This window comes from Xiphias gladius, chromosome 16, assembly GCF_016859285.1.
Source record: "Xiphias gladius isolate SHS-SW01 ecotype Sanya breed wild chromosome 16, ASM1685928v1, whole genome shotgun sequence".
Taxonomy (NCBI): domain Eukaryota; kingdom Metazoa; phylum Chordata; class Actinopteri; order Istiophoriformes; family Xiphiidae; genus Xiphias; species Xiphias gladius.
In genome coordinates, this window is record NC_053415.1 from 3,660,405 (window position 1) to 3,675,469 (window position 15,065).

At 36.9% G+C, this 15,065-nt stretch overlaps 1 protein-coding gene across 1 annotated transcript in view; it reads right to left on the reverse strand.

Moving 5' to 3' along the window:
- LOC120801611 (inactive dipeptidyl peptidase 10-like) overlaps positions 1-7,337 on the reverse strand; it is a 51,955-nt gene extending 44,618 nt beyond the window's left edge. The window contains exons 1-3 of the mRNA XM_040148763.1: positions 7,305-7,337; positions 4,716-4,827; positions 3,122-3,217 (exon numbers count right to left, since the gene is read on the reverse strand). Of these exons, the coding sequence (XP_040004697.1) occupies positions 3,122-3,217; positions 4,716-4,827; positions 7,305-7,337 (241 nt within the window). The remainder of the gene's footprint in view (positions 1-3,121; positions 3,218-4,715; positions 4,828-7,304) is intronic.
- Positions 7,338-15,065: the final 7,728 nt, after the last annotated feature.

The window sequence follows — 15,065 nt, forward strand, 5'->3', positions numbered from 1 at the left end:
TTTCTCCACTAATTTTTCAGGTTTTTCCTTTAATTTGTCACCCATCTGTGTATTTTTGATGCGACAACAGGAAATCAGTAATGTGATGCTTTTGGCCCCTAGACACCAGATTGACTTAACATCTTAGTGTGAACAAGCTGTCATGTTACACCTTACCCCTCTACTTATTGTGTAGTGATGTAGCAAGTGTTCAAATGCATTTTAAGAGCCTTCGTCAAGTCAAGTGTCTCTGTTGCTCATAGTTACACAAAGATCGACTAATTAAGAAGAGAGTCAAAGTTATTTCTCATATTCTCATATTAATAGTAATACATCAACATTTTGTCAAAACATGTTTGAAAAAAATAGTATGTTTGGCATCAAAATGTCAGTATGTATTGGCAGTGATCAAAACACACAGAATAAATACAACAACTTTAAAAGATTTTTTATAGGATTTTCAGCACACTACATATGAGAAAATTTAATTCAACTCCACGGATTAATATACATCTGCAGCAGAGTGATTTTTCTTGAAGCAATCATTTTGAAAAAAGGTTGATTACACTTACACCGAGTAAGTGTCATTTGTCTTTTCTGTCATGCTCCATTTGTCCGGTCAATGCAATGTGGCCATCAGAGAGGCTTTCTGCGTGAGCATAACGAATTGTGCACAGGAATTATGGTACTTTAGTTGGGTTGACTGTGCTCCATGCTATGTTTACTTAGGTTTACACAGTTTGAAAAAAGGCCAGTACACTGATTTTTCTGAAGCCGCACTAACGGTATATTTATTTGTACAATGTGGCAAATTATTAGGAGTAATATGAGAGGGGTCACTTGGGGAGACAAACCAACAGAGAATTATCACCCAACTCTGCTTTCAATAGCCTTGATTCCAGTCATAGCAGGCAGCTTTTTTTTTTTTAGCCTAGATGCTCTGATAAACCCACTGTGCACTCCCTGCCCAGTACCAAACAGCAAACAGACAATGACAGTAACTGGCTGGTGATCGTAGTGATGCATTTAGCAACTTAAGAGCCACATACCTCCCTCGGAAGTTGGCGGAGACAAAACAAAGGCTTAAAGGGAGAATGAGTATTGTACTTAAATCCATCATGTGCTAAGAAACATGACTCCAAATGAATGTTGTTGTGGCTCCATAACTGCTAGATTTGCAAATAGGCAAGTGTTTGCTAATGTTTTGGCCATATTGACTTCATAATGTGATAATATCTCAGGTGCAATATTTTCAGCTTGCTCTGCTGCCCCAGAGTGGGAAAAAAAATGAATCAACGTAGCTTTAAACAAATTCCACAGCTGAATTGCTCTACCTGCGTGCGAAATATACCTAGAAGGCAGTTGGGATCATTGATGGGTAATCAGCTGTTGTCTTATTGAATGCTAATTAAACCACCAGATGCAAATTGAATGAATCTGCAGTGCAAATTTGCTCTGTTTCTAAACAAAATTTACAACCATTCCCACACCAATTAAGAGGATGACAGAAGCAATGCAACTTTTTCAACAAGCTAGTAACAGTGTTCTCTTTTGTGCTGAAAGTTTTCATTGAGCGTTTTCACTTCTATTTATTTCTTTCAAGAGCAACTTAACAACAAAGGAGCTGTATTTTTTGATAAAGCCAACCCTTTTTGGCCAACTTATTCAAAAAGATAAAGGAAATTTTTCGATGATTACTCGGGGAATTTTGTTTCGGAGCATGTGAGACAGGCATGGGAGAAGGAGAGGGGTGGAGAGGATTAAGGTGGAGTCAGAGTTTCAGACATGAAAAACTGAGCCAGTCACAGCAGTCCTGTCAGGAAGAAGGAAAGCTCAGACAGTTTGACGGCAAACACACTGGCCAGACTTCAACCATTCATCAGAGCTCTGAAAAAGGCAGACTGTTCCATTACAAAAAGTGTTATTTGATGTGTTATTTATGGTGTCTGAAGGAAAAGAGTCTTTTGGATGAGCTTCTTCAGAAAACACAAAGCAAATAGTTAGATGGTGGCACAAACTTCTCTCCCAGCATCCCAAAAGGGCTGTCTGTGGCGAAACATGGGGAAATGGTGTTAAAATACTACATTATGTTACACAGTAAATGCAAATATATGATGTTTTTTTATTGGTTAAATATGGCCAAGAGTACACTTTAATCATTTTTCTCATTTAAAATGGGCCACCTGCAGTATTAGTGATCTTGAGATTATCACATTGGGTCATGAATTTCATATCAATTTCATATTACTTGTGATGAGTAATCAGTGAATGTAGAAACTGATTTTGGGTATTCGAAGAAAGAAAGGAAGACCATTAACTAATATGTTAAAGTACCTACACTAAAGCCAACTATGTAGTAGTAGAGATAAACCAAAGATAACAGTAACCTGCTATCTTTGGTTTGACACAGTCAATTCAGCAATTTAGAGACTGACTTAGTTTTGACAATCAAAGGCTAAAGGGACATCTGACCCTTAGAGCTTACTGTATTACTGTACATTGCCACGCTTTGGACCAGAGCTCATACTGTCCTTACCATTAACAAGGGAGGGGGGGCATTGCACGCGCAGCATTACTTCAGGGCTGCTGGCGCTAGCAACTGCAAGATAAACTCACCACAAGTAATTTTGGTATTGAGACCACACGCTCAATAAACTCAAATATAATGAATAATCTTATTTAATTTAATTAACACTGACTAGAGCAACACATTTCACTCAGGTGTTCATCAGGCTCATGATAATGTGGAGTGTGCCAAAGGCTAGTGATTAGCAACAGCATACAATTGGGCAAAATGGGTACTGAAAATAAATTATGTGTGTGTATATATATATATATATATACATATATATACACACACACACACAAAAACACACACAAACACTCACACACACTCATAAATCATTTTTGGCAGCATCGAGCTTTCAGCTGGAAGTCATACTAGATAGTTTTGAAAGGCAAGATTCTTTTCAGTTTTTCTCCAAGATTATAGTAGATTTCACAGCTATCTTCCCTTTTCATTACCCTTGAACACAATTCGTGAGATTTCTATATTCGGATATGTTCTGCTGTTACAGAAATATAAGTCTGATAAACAGAAAGCTTCTTTAGTTGTCTCGTGCCTCAACTAGGACATACTTACCACTAATCCATTTTGCATCAGGGTCATGTATTTGGAAGCTTCTTTGAAAGAGGTCATCCAGTGTCAACTGTGAACCAAAGGGTTTACCACCATCATCTACAGGAAGAGAAAGATACATTTATTTTACCCACAACAACCAATCAGCTGTCAAAGAAAAGTAACAAGGTAAATCAAAACCACAGACCATTAATTACATTTCTTTGCAAATAGATACAAACAAACAAGGCATAAGGTAGAATTATGTGAAGATAAAGGATAAGTGGTTTGAATGTACGTGCACAAAGCTCCTTTTTGATAAATAACTGGAAAACTGGGAGTTCTAATGAATGATAAATCTGGCAGTAAATCCGTTCCAGATGTTGTTTTATACAGTCCCCTCTCCACTTTTTATTATCCCCTCCTCACTTTCTCAGTAAACAATTACAACATGGCTTCATTCACCGTAGACGATGTCTGTGATTACGAGCTGTGTACAGTACATTCAGTGCTGCACTGAAAAAATAGAAGTTATTAAGGCAGAACAAACTGGTCAGTTTGCAGTACATGTGAAAATTGGGAAATATACATATGTAATAAAGACCAAACTGATGAAGGGCAAAGGAATAAAAAGTTAATAAACTGCTAAAGTACATTCTTCCATTCATGATTCACAAACTCTGCTCAGCCCACAAGGTATCAAGGTGTCATTGTCAACGTCTTGTCGCTCATGGCTCACTGCATGATATTTGCTGGTGGTGCTATTCAAGTGTTTAACAAAATAAACATACATACATTCCTTCGCTTATTGAAAATCATGCAGGAAACCAGATTAATATTGCTCTCTCTGATAGTATCTGCAATAGTGGCATTATTGTGTGTATATTACAGTGGCTACCCAGACATGACCGACTGCAGTTATGCACTTAAAGAAAAATGTCTCTATGAGGAGTTTGCATGTTCTAACACTGTGGTGTGTGGGTTTCCTCTAGGTGCTCGAGTTTCCTTCCACAATCCAGACACATGCAGGAGAGGAGATTTTAAAAATTAAAAAACAGACTTGCCATGAGGTAAGAGTGTACCCTGCCTTTTGCCCATGTGACAGGCTGCAATACCCTGTGAGAATAGATGGATGGATCGAAGGAGGTAGGAATTTTTCTAAAGTTAAAACACAGTGTTTTTAAGATGTATTTGAGACTGCTCCTGGGGCAAATATTGTGCAGGTTTATTTTAGGGAGAAGCTCCAGACAGTATGACACAAAAACACAGAGTGGAATTTTAAAATTTTAAGATTTAAGATTTTAGGCCAGAGATAAAAACAAATATATACATATAATACTCCTTAACAGCATAGTGTGTCATCACATAAGATGTTCACCTGAGATAAGCACAAACAATAAATGTTTTGTAAACTAGCTACTCAGCCAGAGTCTTCTTGTTCTCTCAGTTTTAATATTTAAGCCCAACTGTTTCATGTGCATCTTTTCAGGATGATTCGCTGCCTTTCTTTTTGCAATATAAAACATTATAGAGAACAAAACGGATCACTGTGTCATGTTTTGAATCCCATAAATGATTCCTGTATCATTTGTGGGAGCAGATATATAGGGAAACTTACCTTTTGACAGCAGAACAATTGCCAGTCCAATGAATGAGAGCACCGCCAAAATAACCAGCAGAGAGATGCCAATGCCCTTCCAGTTCCTGTCTGGTCCAATAGATCCTATGTCCTGAAAAACAAGCAAAACAAATCACATAAATAATGACGAATCATGGAAAAATTACAAGGTATAGATCATCTTCCCCCAGTGTATCAAGCTGCTGAGGTGTCCTTGAGCAAGATGGAATACCAAGGAAAAGCCTTTTAGGCTTGAGAGGCTCTGTAGGGGTTGTCTGAAATCTGAGGGCACAAAGCGGCCACAACCTCCCCCTTCACACATCAATAAAGCACTGGTGATACTACCCATTGTGCTCTGTAAGCATTTTTATTTCAAGTTCCTATATTGAGACAGTTCTCCCTAAACCCAGGTCTGGTTCTCTCAACAAAGGAAAAAAACGATATGAAGTGTAAGTATGATATAATTAAGCAGCTATCATCAATACCAAAACAAAATAGTCAAATCAGAGCCGATTACTGTTTATTGTTTGACAGTATCACACTGCGTAAAAACTAAGCAATAGAAAAAAAAAAGAGTTTATCCAATCTGTCCGTAAAACCTGAATTCTATTTAAATCAACTTTAGTTCATTTTTTAATGAAGGGGTCAGTGCCGCTGCTTCTAGCACTTAAGGGTCTGACGGCTCAGTGTAGTTTTATTGAACATAGAGGAGCTAAATAAAGAGCTCCAGGTATAATGTTAGATGAAACATTCCTATTCAACACTGTGTGACCTTCATTGTTGAGCTGATTGTCACATAGCAAATTCCAGGATAGAAATCAGAAAACATACAGTTGGATTTTTTATATTGTCATCATCAAACCATAATGAGATTGTTTCCATGGGTACTGAAAGATACATCTTTATTCCACTTGATCTCCTTGTCATGTGGGTGTGTGTTTTCTAATTGTCTCAGCTACTCAGACAGTACAGTCATCAAATAAATAAATACAAATTAATAAAATATTGTAATTATGGATTCCATTTCCTATGATTATGAGATATGTCTAATAAACGATGAGATACAGTAGTTTTCTTATAATGACATGATTATAATCATAATTAAGATTTAGCACATATTTGTATTCAGTATCGTTTAACCACAGTGCTGAGTCAATAAATGAAAATCAGGCATTTATTAGGAGATACAGATCTCCTAATCGTGATATATATACAATTTTTTTTACAACTTTAGATAACCTATCAGACTATTATAACCAAAGGACCGTTAGATTAAGTTGTCAAGAAATGTGCTGCTTGATTATAAGCTGTTTCATTGCTATCATAGCTCTGCCTCCTTAAACAGTGGCAGCTGTTAAAGAGCAACTTAACAGCAACTGAAGCATTGCAGTTGCTGACCTCTGGAGGTCTATCTTCTCACCTTACTGCAGTGACGTACAGGTTTGCCCTAGGACACGCTGACATCACTGTTGGGTGTGGTTACAGCTGCAACAGAGCACGCTTCTCACCAGGCTCAACCACACCCGTCAGGCAGTATGTTTTTATGCACTAAAGCAATTGGGTTACAGTCATCTTTCTCCAGTAATGTCTCCTGGAGAATCAGGATTTCTCTGCCATGTGTAAAGGTAAATGGGTTTCTATTCTGCTTTTTACAAGTACGCATGTGTATAACAAAAGACTGCAGACAGTGGAAACAATAACTGAATTTTGGAGGAAAGGAGACATCATTACACAAAGCCATGTGTCTTTGTATTTGAAAGTAATATATCCAAAGTTTGACTACAGTTTAACCCCTAGAAGTAGAAAAGCCTGAACATTTAACTGATTGTTAGGTTCATCAGACAGACACCAATTCTGTAAGTGTAAAAATAATTACAAAAGCAACACAGTATTTTCTTGAAGATGTTAAGATTTTTCTTATTAAAGCTATATATGTAAAAAAACAAACAAACTGAGCAAAAACAAACGGAGCATGCACATTCCATGACAAAATACAGAAAAGACCATAAAGCATCGTTATCATACTAAATATGAAAATATTTTGTTTTATTAGTTATATGGGCTGTTTATTAACGAATATATACAATATTCCCTTTTTTTTTTCCTTAAAATCATTCACAGACAAAGAAATGTATGTAATTGTATGTACTATATATAGATATATATATATATTTACACAAGCATTTAGACATACATATATAGTAAATACATACCTACATACACACACCAATCAGGTGATCGGTGTATATCATGCATTGTACTTAATCATGTTTAACAGATGGAATCTCCAATACCCAACAGCAAATACGTTTTGCTGGTCCTCTCCCCGACACCTGTTATACTCATGCAACCCCACATCCCCATCTGATCCAAACAAATTTATTTTGGTTTCATCTGACCAAAGAATGTGCTGCCAATACTTATCAGGATTCTTTTCATATTCTTTGGCAAGGACATTTTATGACTAATGGTTCTCTTCCTGTACCTCCTAACCACTGCTGCAACTGTGTTTCAGCTTATGTTTACTAGCCTACTGATGCTCTTGTACCGTCTCAGATCTTTGTGAAGTCTATCAATCGCGTTTCTTACCTGTTCAGGCAGTTCCTTACCATGTGGAGCCATGTTGCATTACACACAACCCAGGCCAAAACTGGAACAAGCTGTGGTGTTCACAGGTTCTTTTATAACCTTGGTCATGCATTTAGCCTTGACTGAAAAATCACAGGCCCACTCACTTTTGTTGCATTGAGTTTGTACTTTGGTACCTATATTTTATTGTTTTTTCCAGTTATTTTGAAGCAAGCCCACAGGGTTAATTAGTCTTAGCTGTTTTTACTGCACTGAACTTGATGAAAGCTTCAAGATGTAAATGGGACAGAAGAATTCTCTGAGGACCAGGCCCATTTTTGGACCTGTCTCAAAGTCTTCTTCCTGACATCAATTATGCAGGCTTATTTCATTTGCAGTGACAGAGCAGTTTTATAAATAAATCTATCTCGCTTACAGAGCCCCAAGCTACTGAAAACCTGTCTGTGTATTTATGGATCTATTTGCTTTCCAAGTCTTTTAATTGAGGGTAAGATTCAAAGATAAATGTCCTGAGGCATTGCCAACTCTACCTCCCCCTGGTTCTACTCTACAACTGTAGCCTTACATGTAGTCCCTGTCACTTTTAGTTGTTCAAATTTGGGATCAGTTAAAGAAAAGTAATTTTCCACAGTAGAGGAAGACGTCTCCTCCAGTCTAGATACAACATCGTTTGGTTTGTGCTGTCTGTGTTTTGTTTAGCCTCATTAATTAGAGGAACCCTCCGTCAGGGAACATTATTTGCCATTGTTATTTCTCCTATCGTTATTCAGATTTCAAATGATAAACTGAGCCTTTATGTTCCTGATGGTGTCTTGTCATCCCCTGCTGTGAAAATGTTATATGAAGAGTTGTCGAACCTTCTATGCATCCAAAAATAATTTAAAATGCCGTTAAATAAATCCATTAAATATCTTTAAAATATAGAGGATCAGCCAACAAGCTCTAATTCAATTCAGATGAATCCAAATTGCTTGATTCAAGCCAGTTCAGATTCTCAAAACTGTACTGATGGATAAAACAAGAGAAACAAATCAATAAAATGCCTGAAACATTTACATCATTTTACAAGGATTAGTAAAGTTTTTCTGATTCTGATTCCGTTTCTATTCCCTTTGACCACAAATCCAAAAAAATGTAAATCTGAGAAGATTAAGTGAGTAATATTATTTTCTTTGGTCTCTATAACTTGTTCTGTTTTACTCAAACCTATCAGTAGCAAATGACATATCCATACTTCCAATATTATTTTCATTAATCACAAAGGCTACTTTAGTTGTTGCTAGGAGCATTTTAAAGCTGCATAATTGGATTATTTGACCACCAGGGGGCAGCAGAACAAACTGTAAACACAACACTGACACATTATCGCCATATAAAGTTGCTGAGATGAGCATGTTTAGCTTTGTTTCAGTCTCCACAAACATCTTTTTTCTCCTTTTATTTTTTTTTTCAAATTCCTAAATGCACCCCACCAAAAGAAAAGCAAACACACATACAGAAGACAAAAAATGTAGGATTTAATTAAAGACTTTCTTCAACATACCATTTCAGCAACCGGATTACCATTAATTAGCAGTTTTGTCTATAAAATAAAGGAAAATAGTAAAAAAAAAAAAAAAAAAAAAATGCATATTACAATTTTCCACATAAGCCAAGGTGACATTTTCAAATGTCCTGTTTTGTCACACCAACAGTCAAAAAGCCAAAGTCATGTGTGACGAAGAAAAGCATCAAATACTCATATTTCAGAAGCTAGATACAGCAAATATTTGATGCTTTTCTTAAGAATGACAAAAATGATTATTCAGTTATCAAAATGCTTTCAGATTTTTCTGTTGATCGACTAAATGTTGCAGCTCTACCCAGGTTAATAAGTGTCTTTTTTTTTGGCATTTTGCTTTTATATTTATATTTAAAGGAGTATTCCCTAAAAGAAACCAGGTTTCAAAAGAGTATATAGTATACAGGATCCTGTTCTGAAAACTCTGGTCAGTGTTTCTACAACAATTTTTCTCAGCGAAAACAAATGAATACAAATCCAACACGTATAAATAAAATTTCCCACTTCTAGTTTAAATCTTGGACATATTTGGGAGTACTTTGAGTTAATTAAGTGAAGGCTCTCTGGTGTCAGATATCCACTATGAAACAAATTATATCGTAATTGTCTCTATGATACGTTGAAAAAAAACTTTTGACTGCATATTCTTTTCCTGCAGTCATCTTCATTTTTAAAACAAAATTAAGATCTTCCCCCCATTTTCTACATTTCTTTCTTAACTTCTTAATGGCCAGCTAAACTGGTCAGTTTAATATACAGTAACTACTTTAACTCAGCTACCATATCATCCAATGGTAACGAAGTTTTGGCAAAAGTTCCATAAGGAAGATCTCTCCCCTCACATTGCAGCTCTGTTGGCTATATACTCCTGATCTATTTCACTATCACTTTCATTGCCCCGAACTGTCAGATTCCTTCACAGCCCTGACGCCACTATATCTGACTAATGATTTGAACATCAGAGTCGGGTGCTAATTCTGTGTTAGGTTGTCATTAAAAGCAACACATTGCACACTACACATTCAACCCATTGTTAATAGAAAAACATTGAGTGATGCAGCTTTAAAGTTAGCCACGTCAACTGAAGAAATATGTCGATTCAAGACTCGTCATCTCTGACTTACTTTACAGCTGCTTTGAACTCACCCAATTTTCATTCCATTTTTGTGACTATTTTTCTGTTGTAACTTTTTATTGATGTGGCTTGGTAGCTAGACAGTTTGGTAAGTGAGACAGTAATAATTCCGCCTACAAAGCTTTAATGGATTGGCTGATTCTTCAACCATGGGGAAACAGCCATCAGATGCGGATGGTAGTTAATAATGTAACTTCTCCATGAGAAGTTACATATTACAGCACAGAACAGTGTCCACAGAACAGTGTTGTAGATTTTTTACGTGCAACTGCTTTATTCGGTGTTTTTACCAAATTTAATCACCAAATCCGTTTGTTTTGGTGAGGAGGAGCACTCTGTAGATAATTCAGCTCCCAGTAAAAACTTCCTGAATGATTGACACTGAAAAAATCTTAACTGGGAGAAGCTGACTGCAATGACGGGAATGGTGGGGAAGACAACAACTCCAATGATCCCATGCTACTTCATGATATCACAAAACTCCATCTTTTGTCATTTTTTTTTTGATTGAGAGACCCCTAGAGGCAGAAAATTACATATTGTGCATTTAAGAAGCTACCTGACATTCCCAATGGTTTGTAACTTTAAAAAGCTGCATACCTTATTTTCATTTAGTACTATTATTCAACAGTAACATTTGGGTTTACTATTTTGAAATAGAAAGAGATACTGGTAAGCCAATTTGCCTTTGCCTTTGAAGCAAGAGGTGCATCAGGACAAAAAGTGTGTGTGTGTGTGTGTGTGTGTGTGTGTGTGTGTGTGTGTGTGTGTGTGTGTGTGTGTGTGTGTGTTAATGTTTTTTTGTTTTTTGGTTTTTTTTTTTCTGACTCCCACATGAGACACTAGAGAAATGACAACTCCTGCATGTCGTTAAGATGCCAGGTCTTGGTCTTTCTGTTTGTCAGCACCATTCTAAAGGGCTCCTTGGTTACAAAACAACACTGTAAATCCAATATATGACAAAGGTATCTTACTTGCTAAACTGATTGATTGATTTCCTAATGGGAATGTCTTTCCTAGGATTCCTTCAATTTGTGACCATAAATGATTTTTTAAAACACTGATTTTAGAAAAAATACTTTCTCTTTTGAAACACAGAATTATGGAAAAATAATCATAAAGTGATGGTTTTTTTCCCTAATTTTCTGATTTTATTCTCTCATACACATAATCTATCTTAATCTTTCCATTAAATTCAAACATTAAAAAAAAACATAATGGCAACTAGACAGAATTATCGGACCATCTGCTTTTCAGCCAATTCTCTTAACATTACCCGTTTTAATACGTCTGTATTTCTAAGGTATGTATACTGTATAACCATCTCACTGCTGATCTCATGTTACTGTGCGAAGACGCAGAGAACGAAATGACCTGGCATGCAGCCATTTTGGAGCATAGTTTCCATGGTTTAAGCAATGGGAGAATTGTTTGTTCCAGCCACCTCTTGAACTGCCTGCATAAATCTCATGTAAATATTTTTAACTCTAAACTGCCATTTAGGGAGTTAAAGTATTAGGAAGTTGATCCAGTTTCAGCATATTACCAAACTAGAGGGATTTGTTGGTAGCATTAATGAGGTTTGGAGAAAGTGTCTTTTTTTCTCCAAACCACAGAATTTTGTCAAAATTTAAGAACGTGGGTCTTTCGTAATATGAGTCAGTCTGAAGGGCAGATGCCAAAAGGCGATTATGAATGTGGATACATGAGAGTGGCATGCTGGGGGTGTTAGCAAGGAGCAACTTTTTGTTGAGACTGCGATTGGTCAGAATGATGTCGGTCATCTCTACTGCACTCAGGTTTAGTTTCTGTCTGTTTATTTGTTAACTTAAATGAAGTGAAAGCAAGCTAGCTCAGTGCAAAGTGGGTGAGATGAGAAGACATCCGGGTCGAATCAGCCGCCAACTATGTGATGAGTGAAGTGGCAACTGAAAATTAGCCGAGCTCACCAGGGTTCAGGTAAGGCCTGCATTCTTTTCTTGTTGATTGGAAATCGAAGAGTTCAGGTTCTGTTGTGGCCTGTTAGTTGCTGGTGTGGTGATGAAGCTCAATTCAAGTCCAAGTCAGAACCAGACCTTTCAAATGACATATAGTGTCACTATAGCCTCACTCTAATTGCCTTTGACTTCAGAGTATGTCAATGTGTCTGGATATTGATGATGCATTTGCAGACCAAGCAGTACCAATAAACCCACATTATAAGACACATAATTGTTCTCTTCACCCGTAGGTCTATAACAAAAAAAACCATGAAAACTAAAGTTAGAGTTTGCAGTGGGGAGGACAAAAGTTACAATTTAAAGCCAGGAAAACTTTCTTGCCACAATCTGGGGAGCGAATTGCGAGATACAAAGAAGTTAAAGATTTAATATTCAAAGTATGTGCACAAATACAGACACATAGAAACATACATAGAAAAGGACTGGGTCTGGCTACTCTGCATTGCAGAGATAGTGCTAACAGAGACAAGATGGATATTTAACCCAGGACCAGGGTCTTGCCATGGGTTTGATGAGGAATTCGACATGTCTTGTTTCATCTAAACATCTCTTTTAATATACTGTAATATACTGTTTATATAGTTCTGTTTATTGTCTGTTATTTTTATATTTTCACATATTTTTGGCTTATTTAGTTGGCTACCTACTCACCACATGTTTTGTGACATTTATATACAGTATATGGCTTTACATTGCCTTTTTGTATGTTGTTCTAGAGTTTAGTATGTCACTAAGTTGGAAGGCAACATGTTTCATACTCAATCAATAAGGAAAGCCTCCCATTATAGTAGAAATTGTATCAGAAATCTAGAAAAGCTCAATTTGAAACTGTACAGCGTAGTGTGTGTGTGTGTGTGTGTGTGTGTGTGTGTGTGTGTGTGTGTGTGTGTGTCTGTGTGTGTGAATGCGTATGTGTGTTCTTGTTTGCAAATAAAACAGGCTTTGCACTTGTAAGATGAGTTATCCATTTACTTGCCATCTAAAGAATCAGCGAAATCATGAGATACGACGACAGCATTCTGACTCAGGCAGAGTGAAATACATTGAAGATACAGTACTTTTCCATACTTTTGTCCTGTTTTCCTCTCTGTTGTGTCCTTGTCACATATCATCCATTTTGAGCACAGTTTAAATGACAGTTTAATTTGTCACTGTAGCCTCAAGTACAAATCTAGTCTTAGTTACAGTTCAACATAATATTACATCATTACATACCACGTATATTCAATGTTAAGAGTGTAATAGTGCAACCAAATGTCAATTGTTACCAATATTTATTAAATCCTAAAACTTAAGGCTTATTCGATAAATGTTAATAAAAATGTTGATAAAAGAACTGATCCAAGTTGATATAAAGGTGTCATGTATATAAGGTATATAAATCAGGCATATGACGCATTAATGTATACGTAATTGAATACATACACTATAAGAATATTATAATGTGTAAAGACTTTTTGGGAGCACTTATCAACTCTGTCAGCTCACACTCGCCTCCGTCAGACAAAACCTGATGAAGTTGACATCCGACGGAGTTGACAAAATTGAATATCTTTCCAGCTTAGCCATGTGCTGTACTCTAGATCCAATAGTTTTTTCCTCAGTTGCCAGCTGCCTCTATAAACCAAACTAACATGCCAAGATATATCCAACAATTCTTAACAAGTATTATTATAACAGGAAGACGGTGTTAACACGTTAAAGTTGTGACAGCAGAGATATAAACGTATTTTATTTAAAACGTCTAAAAAATTTAAAACTTACCAGACCATGTGTCATATGGTTACATCGCCATGAGCAGGAAGTGGGAAAAAGATCTTCAGAGTTCTGGTATAACGGACCATGACATTGCCTGATTTATTTAGGATTATTGAAAAATCTGACGCATGTAACACATACAAACACAGCTGACACAAAGTGAGGACACAACTTTGATAGGGATTTTTTTTAAGGAAGATATTGTGGATTAAAGGCCTGATGTAACCTAAAAGTTGTACTGGGTCCAACCCTTACTGGATTTCCAATCTTAAGTGATCTTGAACACTCTTTTAACAGTGGTTTTGGCCACATGAATATTGAGCTTACGTATTTATCCTGTCTGACTTTAGCATGCTCATCTGTTGACAGAAATGAAGGGCATTCTGTGCCTCAACTCAAACTTTTACTGACCACTCTGGCGGATGAGAACGACATTTACATCATAAATTGGCAGAGCAACATATTCTAATAAATATCCCAAAGGTTGAATTTGAGAGATAATATATCATCTAGCTTTGAGTTTGGAGCCTACTTGACATTTCTGTCATATAAAAGCAGGGAGGAATGCTGTGCTTCATCGGTTATTCGGGACACTGAATATTAAGAGAGAGCAGGAGCAAGAGATGTCCTTTGGTTGCATAAAAAGTCTCACAAGGTTTATATGTGAACACTGTAATCTTTGCAGCTACAATCCTCGGGAGATGAAGCAGTGCAGTACAGATGTAGGAACAATGGATTCATTACTCATTTTAGACAGAAGGGTCATCTCATACATACAGGTATAGGGGCAACATAAATATCTAAATAGGTTGAGGTATTAGTAATTGCAAAATCTAACTGATCGTATGACTTGCTGTCAAATTCTGACACATGTGAAGATGGTTACCCTGGTTACAATTTTGAAGCTTCCTTAAGGGGTGGGCACATAACCTCCCCTGCAACCACCAGTACAACAGACTTATGGACATGACTCATGCTTTGTTTGTTTTCCTGCATTGTCGATTCTCCAGAATGTTCTTCGCACACTTCCATTGTTGTAACACGACTAGTTATTATGAGTGAACGCAGTGAGACTGTAAGCGCTGTTGTGTGTACACCTGCTACCGAAAGAGCCACAGTTGAAGGGGCAATCTGCTCCCTGGGGAGTACTTCCTACCCTCAAATATAACTTTCCATGTTATTATCACAATTGGCAAGGTCCCATAGTGGCTCGGTGATTCGTGACACCCTTGAGCTGACAACACATGATGTAACATGACGCCTCTCAAGTGCCGCCCCCAGCACCAATAGGAAGCATCATGCTGCAG